This window comes from Pipistrellus kuhlii, unplaced genomic scaffold, assembly GCF_014108245.1.
Source record: "Pipistrellus kuhlii isolate mPipKuh1 unplaced genomic scaffold, mPipKuh1.p scaffold_m20_p_9, whole genome shotgun sequence".
NCBI lineage: Eukaryota > Metazoa > Chordata > Mammalia > Chiroptera > Vespertilionidae > Pipistrellus > Pipistrellus kuhlii.
Genome location: NW_023425595.1, coordinates 31,358,477 through 31,373,982, shown reverse-complemented (window position 1 = coordinate 31,373,982; position 15,506 = coordinate 31,358,477). Strand labels below are relative to the sequence as shown.

The following is a 15,506-nucleotide window of genomic DNA, read 5'->3' as shown; positions in this document are numbered from 1 at the left end:
GTTTGCATGATGTTTCAAAAATAGCCTTTCTCGCTCCCTGCCTTAATAGCAAACACCTGAGAGAGGGTTTACATTCCCATGAATGCTTTTTCTATTCCTCCCAATCCCAGGCCATCTGACTTCTGTGCTGCCTAAACACACTCACTTTTCAGTTCACTTGAACAGTTCTCACAAGTTCACCAATTAACCCTTTATTACTAAATCAAGTTGTTTTCCTAAACGGATTTATTTCTCAATGAGCTTTAATTTTTGTGAATCCATTTTCTCCTTTTCTTCTAAGTTCTACCTCCCAGAATTTCACTTCTTAATTCACCTTGCTGTTTCCCATCCAATTTATACATTACATTGATATTTTCGAGAGATCTTTATTTGGCTCTTCTTTTTCTTAGTGGTCTATCTACTTTCATGACTTCAAATAAATTCCATAAACTGATAAATCATGAATATATATCACAGATTATTCTATATTCATTTCACCCTAGAAATGTCTATATAAATATTCTATGTATTTTAAACTAAAATAATCCCAAACAGATCTCAACAGATGCATTTTAAAACCTCTTCCAGCTTCCTCAGTTAGGAAGCAGTAGTGGGAAAATTACAAAAATGATGGAAGGAAAAAGAAGAAATATATCTTGGTTTCCTGAATCAGGAGATGACATTAATACTCAGCAATTTCCCAAAATAAAAGTCTCATGATAAAAACTCTTCACACACACAAAAAAGAGGAATGTCCTCAATCTGATAAAGGCTTTCTATAAATAAAATTAGCATCATACTTGACTGCAAGAGTTAGAATAAAAAGTTATCTGCTTTTTGTCACTTTAAAAATGTTTTTATTGATTTTTAGATAGAGAGGAAGGGAAAGAGATTGGGACATGGAAAATCGATGAGAGAGAATTCAAAGATGACTTCAGCCTTACTTATAATACTTTATTTTTTATTGGAAAGCTGTGTTCTTATAGCAAATGAATAACTATCAATTATTCAGTGAGTGCCATTGTCTCATCTCAAATTTTTCTCATCTAATTATTTTCCCCATTAACTGTGCTTTGGTTTTTGCTGAGCCTTTTGTTTGCATAATCCTGAATGGCTTCCCTGCTGCCAGTCTACCTTCCAATCCTTCCTCCGTACAGACCCCATAGTGTTATTTCTAATTTGCAATCTGATAATGTGGCTGTGGCATCTTCCCATAAAACCATCTGACTTTCCACTGCTTTAAAATAAAGGCCACACCTTTATTTGTCATAGAAACCCCTATACCATCTGGCCCCAGACAATCTTTATTGATTAACCTACTTCTATTCTATTTCTGCTTAAGACTTAGCCTTCCAGAACTACTGTGATTCCTCAGATGTGTCATTGCTTTAAATACTTAAATAAATACATTTTATAAGTGGAATTTTCTTTTCCCTCTGTATCATCATACCTCATTTGTACACAAAGTTCCAACTCTGCTGAACACCTCCCCTCCAACAGGCCCTGGAATGGGTTGTTTACCCTCTCCCATCACCCTATGGCATATTCCCTAATGTAGTCCCTGTCATTCCTAACCATTCACATTTCTTCCTTTGCCTTCCTCCTCAATGGACTGCTACCTTCCTCAGGCAGATGTGTAACAAACTAATAGGAATTCAAACAAAGAATGTAATTCAAACTCATATATGCATTAAAAAATACAGAAATATGCAAATGCTCATTCCCTAAGTTAGAAGCACCTCTGAGTAAGTACTGACATGTATGCATGTCCTCACATGAATAAGCCCATGGAAATAAAAGCACCCATACATGCACATATGTTGTTATAATGTGTCCACTTATTTCCACAAATCGTGGGTGGAAAATGGTCTTAACCAACCTTTTGTCACCTCACACAATGATAGCCAGGAAAATTTAAAGATTCAGTAATTGTTTCAAAAGACATGTATGCAGCCAATGAGTAACTCTTATCTCTTCACATACACACACATGTTCATCATATGTTCACAAACATTCCTTCAATGGTCAACACATATACATACATCTATACACATCAGAAATTTAGGGGATCTTATACATCCTACCATCACATTTCACATCACTCAATTAAGCCATTCTTATGTTTCTACAAAAAAAGGTAAGCTACCTTTTTCTCAAACTAAAATCTTAATTTCTATAGATTTAATTCTATGACAAAACCAAAAGTTGGGACATTCTCACTGAAGAATATTTATAAATACTGAATAATATTTTCTAGGATATGAAAAAAATTGTTATACATTACCAGATTAGTTACCTGACATCTGAAAGACAATGGCTAAGGTTACTAAAATGATGGAAAATAGGTTATTTGATTACAGGTGAGATCTGTCATGAAGAGCTCTTGCAGCCACATAGAAATGACAGAGTATTATGAATAAATTTGCTCACTTTACATTTGTGTCCAGACCTGCTGTTTGGCTCCTCACCACAATCTTTCCTGCTTCTTACTCACCAGACCAGCATTGAAGAGTGTGTGTCAGACAAGGTCTTTGGTTGGTGATAAATGCTGCAGAATTAGGATGGCTTCAAGAAGTGACCAATGTGAGAGGATTTACAGCATAAGCCAGAGTAGGAAGAAATGGCTAAAAAGTGGACGCATCTCCAAGATGGTGATTGCCCCTGCACATCTTGAGAGATCCCCCATCTTCAGTACAGACACTAAGAGAGATATCTTAGTACAGACACTAAGAGAGATATCTTCAGTGCTGAAGATGGTGTGATCCATGGATAAATACCTAATAAAGTATGAGATCAAGTCAGGTACATTATAAAAATGGATATGGTAAGAGACCTGTGTATGCAGGAAGCATTAAAAAAAAAAATACCCAGCATAGTATGTGGGTGGGAAAATAAAACATTCTAGAGAAGATAAATGATTAGAAGTCACAGGGCCCAATTTTAGAAACTAACTTCCCCCATTCTTAGTCTCAGATCCTTATGGGTAGTTGAAGTATAAGGCAATGATCAGTTTTGCTGCTCAGTATGTTCAAATTCTTTTGCATGCTGTGTCTTTACTAGGATTTAGCTTTGCTCTGAATAACCCGGGGGCACGGACCCCAACAGATTATCTTTGGGGTCAGAGAAATAGAAAGCCAGCCTATACATAGGGTATAGAAGATTCCACCACTGAATTTTTCAAGGTTCCCCAGGTTCCATCATTTTGGCCTCCAGAAAACATAGAAATGCACTATATAATTTTAACACATTCTTCAGTGATATGTTTGTCAAGCAAAGTCTATTCCATGTGACTTCCTAACGTATAATTTTTAAAATTAAAATTATTAGAGTGACTTTGGTTAATAGAATTATATAGATTTTAAGTGTGCCTCATCTGTATGCTGCATTGTGTACATCACCTAAAGTCAAGTATCCTTCTGTCACTATATATTTGACTCTATGTTAAATTTCAAATAGTGCGTGCTTGGTCATAATTCTTGCCTTTCTATCTACAGTTATCTCTCTGCCTTCTCTCCATTTTTCATTTCAGGAAACAACTTATCTTTATTAGACCTCAGATGCTACCAGCTCCCATAGGCCTTTGTAATATTTTACTCCTTTCAAACGAATCACTCCACCTCCTACTTCCATTTCTCTAGCATAGACTTGCACATTTATACCTCTTTCCATGCCACCCTACTACTTTGAGCTATTAGAAGACAAACACTATCTCTTACATTTTTTCATTCCTATAATAAGAACATGTTTCCATTAAACATGAAATAAGTTTGTTGAATTTTATGAGATGTTTTAAAGAGTCTGCCTTTTTAAAATTTTCATTTTGGAATGTAAAGCTATTTTTAATTAAGGTATAGTTGACATACAGTATTATCAGTTTCAATATACAGCATAGTGATTTGACATTTATATACCTTATTATGTGATCAGCATGAGAAGTCTAGTAACCATCTGTCACTGTACAGTTATTACAATATTATTGACTCTATTCCCTTATGCTGTACTTTACATCCCTGAGACTTATTTATCAGTTTGTACCTCTTAATCCCCTTACCTTTTGCCCATCCTTCCACCACTCAACTCTCTGGCCACTATCAGTTTGTTTTTTATATCTATGATCTGTTTGTTTTGTTTGTTCATTTGTTAATTTTTTTTTTTTGGGGGGGAGAAGAGTCCAAATACAAAAATGTTTCTCACTGCCCAGATCCTGAACCTAGATTGCCTTCTACAAAGGACCCTATGATTTTCCGTTCTCTCCGATTGGTCCTCTCCACTTTCCAAGTCACAATGTACTCCCACTTTTTTAAAAAAAATATATATTTTATTGATTTTCCACAGAGAGGAAAAGAGAAGGATAGAGAGCTAAAAACGTCGATGAGAGAGAAACATCGACCAGCTGCCTTCTGCGCACCCCCTACCAGCGATGTGCCCGCAACCAATGTACATGCCCTTGACCGAAATCGAACCTGGGACCCCTCATACCGCAGACCGACGCTCTATCCACTGGGCCAAACCGGTTTCGGCTACTTCCCACTCTTTTTTGAATGAAATAACTTTCTAAGAACAATCAAATTAGTTTCCCAATCTCCTTTCTGTTCTTCAAAGCTCAGAAACAGTACGTTCTACACTAATTCCCCCCTTTTTTTCTCTCTTTTTTGTTTCATCTCCCCACACACTAACCTCTCCCCATTGACTGTATGAGTCTCACCTGGAGTCTGATCGTCCTTTCCACCTGCTGCTCCCTCTGTGCAACTCACTCACCACACTGTTCTCCTTGCGACCCTCACACTGGTGTTCTAGTGGGCCGCCTTAGGTGTGTTCTTTATGCTACCTTTGTTGTATCCCACCTGGGGAGAGAAAGAGGGGGGTGGGAGACAGGAAAGAGCACAGGTGTCTGGCCTCTTGTTGCCAGAGCCCCAGGGGGAGCCTCAGGGAGAATGCTGTGGTTAGTTAAGGGCCTGCTGTTCTGCCCAGAGGAAGCACCATGATAACCTTTGGACTGCAGCAAGAATGAATGAATCTTTCATCCCCAGCATCCAGCCTTGCTCTCATAGTCCCTGAAGCAAGTCCTCCTCTACTCCACACTAATCCTGAGCTCAAAGGCCCCATAGGTCCTCTCTTGTCTGGGCCTGTCTGCGCTTTGGCAATTACCACAGTTTATCCCCAGCCTTTTTTTTTTTTTTTTTTTTTTTTTTTTTTTTTAAATGAGCCCCAGACAATGCCCCAAGCTCAGTCCACAGGGACACCTTCTGGTTTTGTTGCTTGTCTTTGTTTTGCCTAATTGTCATTAGCACAGTGGAGTGCCACATGGTACTAATAGCAGATTCCATCTCTGCAGAGATCATTTAGTCACTTTGCTTTGCATCTTTAGGCTAAGACCTGAATCACTTCAAAGACTACCTGGCATACAGAATGACCGCTTCTCCTGTTAGGGTTTGATCCCCATCCCTGGCACACGCACACTGCTCAATCAAATCAGCTCTGTCTGAAATTCAACAGCTAGCCTGACTGGAACCTCTTACTCCCCTGGCCCGGTTATTTTGACTCACTCTTTTTTCCTCTATGGTCCCTGAACTTGCACTTTCTTATTTCCCTAGCATTTCTTGTTCTTTATAGATGCCCTGCTTTCTGGTGGATCAAGTATCATTAGGCACCGCCACTCCCCACACCAGCTTGTGGCTTTTCCTTCACACCCTGGACTTAATCAACCTGGGCATTCATTGTGTGCCATGCCATCCACTGCTCCTCCCCTCCCTGAGACCTTTCAAGGGTACTTTTGTTTCTGTAATCCCTGAAGCAGACCTTGGTAACCAGATCCCAGCCCCTGGGTTTACCCTGGCTCATCCCTGTCACTGCTGATCGCCTTCAGAAGATGGTTCATTAATATCTCGTGTTCTGGGTACAGGTAAACTTCTTCTGACTCAGGTTACTGCACTTCCCTTCTCACTTCCTTTCAGACAACTCCAGTAAGTGTGATCTATTGGACCTGGGAGCTGCCCTCAAACTCTCCTGCTCAAGTTTAACACCGTGGAGAATGGAGCTAAATCTGTCTCAGCTCTCCAGAACACTCACAACCCCACATCCAGGCCTCTGTTAGCTCTCCTGTTTAGTTCAACGTACCACTCCCTATCTTTTCATCAACCTAGGATCCAGAGCTGTCTTTACTCTGATCTCTAAACTATGGACAGGGTCATTTCTGCTCTCTGTGATGATCAGGATAGCCATTATTAATGTGATACATGAATCTGGCCTAATAAGTTGGAGGGAGGGACAGAATTAAATCGTCCCTGGCTTCTTCCTTTTCTCAGATCAACATGATATCATTTGATTTTATTTATGATCATCTAGCTTTAAATCTAGATTAGCTGGTTAAAAATTTTCACTTTGTCACATTCTAGCTGTAAGGCTGTGGACAAGCCCTTTACTTCTCTAAACTTCTATTTCCTCATCAGTAAAGAGAGTTTGCATGTAATGTTTGTGAAGTGTCCAGGACAAGGCCCTGCTCTGGCCCTGCCATCCCCTTTTATTGAGGCTTTGGGGAAAACATCTTAGGCAACATAAACAGAAATTTACATGTAGCCCTCAGGCAGGAAATAACAGAAACTTACATGGGACAAACAAGGTGGAGGCTGCTTCAGCTAACAATATCTCAACTAAAGATTAGAGCAATTAAGGTTGTTGACCAGCCTTGCTGGCTTCCTGTCAACATCTCTTTTTTAGTGAAACTGATTTGTTTTCCAGCAGAACTGCAGCAAGAATGAATGAATCCTTTCATCCCCAGTATCCAGCCTTGCTCTCATAGTCCCTGAAGGAAGTCCTCCTCTACTCCACACTAACCCTCCGAGGGATCCTGGACTGCGAGAGGTTGCAGGCCAGTCTGAGGGGCCCTCCCCTGCGCAGGGGCCTCTAATATACATATAAAAACTCCTATGGAATGCTGATAGCAGCTTATTAACAAAAGTCCCTTCAACAGGCAAATGGATAAATGGAATATCACTTATATCCATGTAACAGATATCCATACAATAGAACATTTTCTTAATAACATAAATAATTCTCAACTGTATTATGTTAAATGGAAGAATTTAGGGTTAAAAGATTATAATGAACCAAAATTCTAAGATCAGACAACAGATGGGTAAGCTGTAAAGGCTTGTGGTGGGTAGAGGGGTTGACTACAAAGGGATAGCAGGAAGGAATGTTTTGGGGCTGATAGAACTCTCCTGTATTTGGACTAGGCTGGTGGTTTTATATATATATATTCTGCATTTGTCAAAAGTCATAGAATTGTCCTATAGAAAGTGAATTTCAGTACATATAAATTTAAAAAGTATTTTTAAAATATAAATTCTCATAAGACCACTTAGCATTTTAATTTAAAATTTACCTTTCAAGGCACATCCATGTTTTTTTTTAAATCCTTTGTTTCTCCCATTTTTCTCATTATGTATTCCTAGCTTGTTTTCTGCTTATTTATTTTTTTCTCCTTCTGTCCTTAATTATTGGCATTTGGATTGAAGCATCTGTGACAAATTCTAGTAATACAGTTTTTCAAATGCCTCAGAAATGTATTAAAAATGAATACATAAAAAAATATCTATTGAGAGAAATATTCACTCTCATTAATGCTAAAAATTAACTTGGTGTTATTAAACTGCCTAAGGATAGACAAGTTATATAGTCTAACATATTATTTGCAACGGTTATCAACTTCTCATGATTATGTTTTCTAATGAGGCTTTCATACAAAATCAAATTATGTGGCAATGAAATTATTTAAGTAGATGTAGTAAGACATCTGTTTAATTCAGATTTGTTTAGTTACCAAATGTTATTAAAGTAATATTTTCTAAAGAAAGTGACAAGAAAAAAGAAGAGATCTCATTTTCATAGTTAAAAGAAAGAAGAAAAAGGAAGAAATAAGAATAAGCAAAGCAATTTATTTTTATCTGAATAAAAAGTTAGGATGTTATTAAAAAGTCTACACAGAATAAATAGAGAATCTGGATTTGTATAGCATTGTTAGAATATATATATATATATATATATATATATATATATATATATATATGAAATATTTAAGGGGTAAAACCTTAGGATTTGTTATTTATTTATTTATTTATTTATCTATTTAGTTAGTTAGTTAATACTCACCCAAGGATATTTTTTCCATTAATTTTTAGAGAGAGTGAAAGGGGGAGAAGGGAAGAGACAGAGAGAGAAAGAGAGAGAGAGAGAGAAAGGCAGAGAGAGAAACATTAATGTGAGAAAGACACATCAAGAGGTTGTCTTCCACTCATGCCCCAACCAGGCTGGGAATTGAACCTGCAACCCATTCTGGAAATATAAAAATGGATGTGGATGTATGTAAAGAAGGAGCTAAAGGAGGTAGATATTAAGAAAGATTGGATCAAATTATCAAAATTTTTTGAGTGAGTAGGGAAAAGATTTTTCTATAGAACATGATGGGGGAAGATGAAATGAGAATGGGGATCACAAATGTGAATATTTGAAATTGCTTTAGATAGGAATGGAATTAGTATAGAATTAAGAAAAATTAAAATAATTAATAGAGATATATTCTATAAATTTACAGAATCATGTAATCTGTGCTATTGCAAAATCAGTCTTTTCTATTCATTTTCAACTGTGAAGATGTTAAAAAAAAAGATATGATATTTTTTTTTTTAGTTTTATATTTGTGCTAGTAGTATATGACAAAATAAAAAGAAATCAGAGTCCATGAAAGATACAAATGATAGACTAGTTAAAGTAAAAATCAAGAACAAAAACTTAGTAGGTTAATAATAAAAATTGAAAAATGCATCAGAAGAAAAAAGTTATTTATTAGGAAATCATCTTAACTTTAGAATTCATGAGAAAATGGAACGGGAAATCATGGAGTCATTTTTTTTTCCTTTGGATATTTTTGTTCATTAGTTTTGCTGTGTTTTGAGACAAATAAAGGCAACTATTGTTTATTTTAGGGAATGGAAAGAATGAAGTGGCTAAGATGGCCCTGAGAGACTGTGTTTGATCACTAATCAGCCTCTGGGACACCCCCCCCCAAAAAAAACCCCCACAAAAAACAACAACAAACAAACAAACAAAAAACCCACAAAACAAAACCCTCCCTTTTTCTATAGCCTCCTCAATACTGCTTTCTAGACATCAGAATCTAGGAGGTAATTTGACAGCCCTAGAGACTCCTGCTCAACCCTGGAGCCACAGGGAATAACCTTGTTCATAACTTTGTGAAACTCTCCATGGAATGGTTTGGGAGGGGTTTTGGAGCAGCTCAGAAAATAAAATTCCTCATGTGGAAGATGGCAGTGGTTTTGCCAAGAGAACTTCTGATTTTTAAAGAATCCTCTCCCAGCTGAAGATACTTTTAGCAACCAAGTAAGTTTTAGGGCAAAATCAAAGGATAAAGTTGCTCTATCAAAATAATATTGCTAAATATCATCACTGAAATTTCTAATTGCTCCTCAACCATTTCTTTCCCTTTCCCTTATCTCTTGTTTCTCATTTGTTCTCCATCCCAAGCACTCCACATTCTTGTATTCTTTCTCAATCACACATGCTTTAAGGGGAAGATGTGAAGACAACTTCTTTAACCTCAGGATGAATAGGCCACTTTTTTAGAACTATTGATATCTGTTTTTTTCTAATGAATGCATTGCTTTAGAAATTAGGGAACTGCCATTCACTTGAACTAACTAATGTTGGAGGAAGGTGAGTGTCACCTATAGAATACTGCATATTGGTTAGACATTGGACTTTAAAAATTCCTTTCATGTAGAATGATTGCAGTTTGAGAATTTCCGTTGAGAAGCTAAACTTCCTCTACCATCAGGTGAGGCGTGATTATTACAATTAATTTCTAGATCAGGAGGGTTTTTCTTCTGTTTTCTCAGGTCTTCCTTGTCTATCATTTATCCTGGCTTAATGAAGCACTAATCAGAAAATTTCATTTTAAGACCAGTCCCTTATTCTATTAACCACAAATACCCTTGAATGCCTAGAAACCTGGAAGTGTCCATAGTACTTAGAGCAAATGGAACTCGCTTTGTTTGCTGCCATTCACACAATTGGGAAATCTTATTGTTCACTTGCTCTTTCAATTTAAGATCTATAATGAGCTCATGTACCTTGTGGTAGTCACAAGATACAGATAGAAAACACACAGCGTATTTCTTCATAAATGTGGCAGTATGGATGGCCAGAGGGTCAGGCCTAGATGAAACTTTTTTTTTTATATATATATATATATTTTTTTTTATTGATTTTATACAGAGAGGAAGGGAGAGAGAGAGAGAGTTAGAAACATCGATGAGAGAGAGTCACCGATCAGCTGCCTCTTGCACACACCCTACTGGGGATGTGCCCGCAACCAAGGTACATGCCCTTGACGGGAATCGAACCCGGGACCTTTCAGTCCCCAAGCCGACGCTCTATCCATTGAGCCAAACCGGTCCCGGCTAGATGAAACTTTTAAAGTAAGAACTTGGGATCTAAGAACCTAATCGTCAAGGGAAATACTTGAACTCGAAGACACAGTGATTGTTCAGAATGGCATATTACACTCTGTTTGGAAGTCAGTAGAGAGGCCCTAAAGGGGATCTGGAAGACATGTTCCTGTTGTCAGAATCAGAACAAAATCTAAAGATCCATCAGGGAGTAAGAAACTTTTGAGGAATGGAGTTTTGACTTGGTCTTCTCTAACTGAACCCACCAAGCCTTGATACACTTAGTTGCAATTTTTCTCAACAGGATCTGTTTCACATACACCCTTCCCCACCTTCTCATCTATTTTGATGCTAACAAGGTGTTTGACGCCAGGAAAGTTATTTTCTTTACCTAGGCTTTAATTTCTTTATTAGTAAAATTTGAAATGGATCAACTTTTACTTCTGCTATTTGTTGCATTCTGCTTTTCTCTTATTATTTTTTCTCCCTTTCCTCCCCCTCATTCTATTTCCCCCTTCCCTCTTTCATTTGGTTACCTCTTAAACTTTTCTCTCATTTCAGCACTTTCCTATAATTATTTGAAAAACTTAAAATATTTTTTCTCACAAACCATCAAAATACACAAAAACAAAGACAACAATTTAGTGGGAGGACAGAAAAATGTATCCTGATAATCTAATAGTCCATATGTTTGTACTACTGTCTTTCATAACAGCAATGGAAAGACATTCATATTTTATAGAAAAGGGGAAATATACTAAGATTAAAAAATGGCTAAAGCTGAGGAGATCTAAATCAGAAATCTTTGAAAGAAAATCTGATTTCAAAAATAGTTCTAAGTTTTTTTGATGCATCATGAGTAGGGGCATCCAGAAGTGTATACATCCCTGGGGTTCAGACCACTCAATATTCGTAGAGCAGAAGGTAGATTATTAAAAGTTTACAAGAGCCACAAAGTTAAATATTATTCTTGTTGACAGAAGAGAATTTATCAATTTTTACTTCTACTAACTGCAAATAATTCTGACCAAAAAATCCCAAACAGAAACAAAACAAAAGATAAAAAGAGGAACAAGATCAAACCCATTATTATGCTAAGGACATATAAAGAAAACTTTTTATTCCAAGTAATCATAATTAAAAGTACATATTTTGTTTTCCAAGGTTTTTGCATTTCTAATCCTCACATGGTCCCTGTAGTGTATTAGTATTGTCCATAGATTACATGTGTAAGGCTATCCTGAGGAGCTGGGGGAATCAGAATCTGATTTTTAAATGTGTGGGTCTGCATGGCCTCTTAGTCAATTTGATTCCAATCAATTGTAGAAGGTAATTGATGAGTGTCTGAAGGCTCAGAGCTTATCAAAGAGAGTCTGCTCTGTCTCTGACTGGCATTCATGTTTAAAGTTGAATGACCCCATCAGGCAGCCTTTTATAATAAATATAGTTACTGCTGAAACCGGTTTGGCTCAATGGATAGAGCGTCGGCTTGGGGACTGAAAGGTCCCGGGTTCGATTCCGGTCAAGGGCATGTACCTTGGTTGCGGGCATATCCCTGGTGGGGGGTGTGCAAGAGGCAGCTGATCGATGACTCTCTCTCATTGATGTTTCCAACTCTCTATCTCTCTCCCTTCCTCTCTGTACAAAATCAATAAAATATATTTTTAAAAAAAGAATAAATATAGTTACTGATTCTGACAACATGAGCATTCTTCCAGATCCCTACGAAGGTCTCTATACTGATATCAATCAGAGTGTAACATGCTATTCTGAATGGTTGGTCACTGTACCTTAGCAATAGGATTGTCCTGGTTAAAAAAATAAAATAAAAAGGCTTCAGGTAAGCTCTGGAAATCTCACTTTTTTTTTTTTTTTTAAATAGTTGCTTTATTTTTAAAAATATATTTTTATTGATTTCAGAAAAGGAAGGGAGAGAGAGAGAGAGAGAGAGAGAGAGAGAGAGAGAGAGAGACATCAATGATGAGAGAGAATAACTGATTTGGCTGCCTTCTGCATGCCCCACACTGGGGATCATGCCCGCATGTGCCCCAACTGGGAATCAAACTGTGATCTCCTGGTTCATAGGTCAACGCTCAACCACTGAGTCATACCAGCCGGGCTAAAGTTACTTTAAAAAGAGAATTGCTTTCCTAAGTATAATTTGCTCCCTCTTTTTCTAAAATTTCACTAGATTAAAAATGACAAAAATTTTTTATTTGCTATACTTAGAAATGGCTGTATGAGGTTCCTGAGATGAGAATGATTCTGAGGCCACATTCAGGCTCAGGGTAAACGAATGAGGGTTAAACTAGAATAGAAGCATAGATATGTGCACTAAGCATTTCTAACCCTGTCCTATGTACGAGAATAATTTTCTTCATGAGAGTTCTGGGCATTTCCTTCATGAGTGTGATGAGTGGGAATGGAATCCTTTAGGGAAGCAAGTGATTCATATTTTATATTGATTTTGTCTTAGTGATTGTGTACTCAGTTTTCTCAACAGGATATACTTTGCAGTAGTAAATTTAGGGATTGGGTTCTTTCTTAAATTCTCCCTGCCCCATGCAAAAATAAAATGGTTCTACTCGCAGGGAAGTCAGATTCTAATATCTTATTAATCCCCATCGCTGTATTTTCAGGAATCCATCCATCAAGACCCAGCTCCCTTCTCATGCCTATGTCACATTGGCTTCATGGCAAATGATACCTACTCCCACTTCCAACACCTTTATTTTACCTTAACTGGAATTCCAGGACTTGAACAAAAGTACTACTGGATGGCTTTCCCACTGGGTGCTATATATGTCATTGCCCTCTTTGGCAATGGTGTCATCATCTCTACCATCAAGTCTGAATTGTCCCTGCATATCCCCATGTACTATTTTCTATGTATGTTGGCATTGGCAGACATGGGACTTGCCCTTTGTACTTTGCCCTCTATGCTAGGCATATTCTGGTTTAACTACAAGTTTATCGCCTTTGATGCCTGCCTTGTTCAGATGTACTTCATCCACACGTTCTCAGCCATTGAGTCTGGTGTGCTGGTGGCCATGGCCTTTGATCGGGTGGTGGCAATCTGGAAGCCCCTGAGGTACAGCACCATCCTAACCAATGGCGTGGTCCGCAAAACAGGGGCAGTCATCTTGATAAGGGCAGTCTGTGTGGTCTTCCCTGTGCCTTTTCTTATCAAGAGACTCCCCTTCTACCGCTCCAACATCCTGTCCCACTCCTTCTGCCTCCACCAAGATGTCATGCGCCTTGCCTGTGCCAGCACCCGTGTCAACAGTCTCTATGGCCTCATTGCTGTCATCTTCACCAAGGGCTCTGACTCCCTCTCTATCCTCCTCTCCTATGTGTTCATACTCCAAACAGTAATGACCATTGCCTCAGGGGAAGGCCGGTTGAAAGCACTCAACACCTGTGTTTCACACATCTGTGCTGTACTCATCTTCTATGTGCCACTTATTGGGGTGTCTGTCATGCATCGTTTTGGAAAGCACCTTTCACCACTAACTCATGCCCTCATGGCTAATGCCTACCTTCTTGTACCCCCTGTGCTGAACCCCATAGTCTATACTGTGAAGACCAAGGAAATAAGAAGGAAGATCACCCAAGTATTTGTTAAAACCAAGATTACTTCAGAGAGTTAAGGTCTGCCAATTTGAGAGAGAAAGAATCTATTCTTTGAAAACTCAATTATGACTGACAAAGATTTACTTTTTTAAATTTTTTTTTAATTTTTAATTTTTACTTTTTACACTTCAGTGTGATTTGAATTGGGCTAAAGGAGATTCCCCTGATCTCAGAGCATACTTTCTTATTTCTGTGCCAATCTGTCTTTTGCTCAATATAGATTCTATATTATAGAAAGAGTAGAATCTATAGGAACTGTCCAATGTTCTGCTTTTTAGCCCTGCATTTATGAGTTGACACATAACAGTGGAAGACAGTGAATATTATTAATTTCATTTTGTAATAACACTTTGAACAAAAAGAGGCCATGAGTTTTATGCTTTTAATATTAAATCTCATTAAATTGGTTTAATTTAACATTCTAAATCAAGAGTTATGAATGGCTTCTATTAGCTCAATGGGATAGAAACAAAATATACTCATTAAATAATAAGAGAACACCTGGTGATGATACATTACTAAATGAGAAATGAAGCAGAAAAATGATCACATTTTAAAATTAAGAATATAAATGTATATTATTGAGTAGGGGCCATATTACATAATTTGGGATCAGAAGATTAAGAGTTTTAGCTCTTCCGTGTGTGACACTGGGTATTAGTTATCTTACTTTCTCTTTGCTGCAGTTTTTAATTTTGAAAATGGAAATATACCTTGGTTTTCAGTGCTGTTACAAAATTAAATTTAATCATGTAAATACAATTATTTGTAAACTTTGCAGTGTTGTGTACCTACAAGAGTGTTCAAAAATATCAAATGTAAGAGTCTAAGAGAATATGTATTTATAGATTGGCCACTAGGTAAAAGACAGTGTCAGAGTCTTTCCATGTTATCTCATTTGTTAATTATAGCATCCTTATAAGGGAGAGTGTTATTTGCTCTTTTCAGGTGAAGATATCAAAACAAAAAGGAATGTATTTGTTGGCCTAGGCTTATGTAGGCAGATTTCTTGGAGAATGATGGACACCATGTATATTGTGGGTAATAAATAAAATGGGATAGGCAGAGTATAGGAGACACTCTTAATAGAAGTTTAAAAATCATTATGATATTGATTGAAGGCAAACTACCTGTATAAAATAGAAGGAACAATGACACATGTGTACACTGAGCTATTTGTATCTCTTTACACAGTCCAAGTGACTTTTTCTAAAAATATTTACTGATTTGTTGTTAAAACTCAAGACAAAAGATTCTTTGTGACTTGAGTGGTGAATGTAATTATCTAATACTCAAATCAGAAGCTAATTAGAAGTTTTCTAAGGCAGACTCTAGCCTAATTAAGATTAATTCATTAAGACCATGCATATAAGAAATGAGAATTCCCATTTAAATACTTCAAAGAACTTATTTGCACATCCCATGGAC

At 37.2% G+C, this 15,506-nt stretch overlaps 1 protein-coding gene across 1 annotated transcript; it reads left to right on the top strand.

Moving 5' to 3' along the window:
• Positions 1 to 13,138: 13,138 nt before the first annotated feature.
• Positions 13,139 to 14,095, top strand: LOC118713245 (olfactory receptor 51H1-like). Its single transcript, XM_036427654.1, has one exon. It carries the CDS (start codon positions 13,139 to 13,141, stop codon positions 14,093 to 14,095), a length of 957 nt encoding a protein of 318 aa, XP_036283547.1.
• The last annotated feature ends 1,411 nt before the right edge of the window (positions 14,096 to 15,506 follow it).

What these genes read in the sequence shown, in the direction of transcription:
- LOC118713245 (XM_036427654.1), top strand. Translation starts at nt 13,139, where the DNA reads ATGGCAAATGATACCTACTCCCACTTCCAACACCTTTATTTTACCTTA.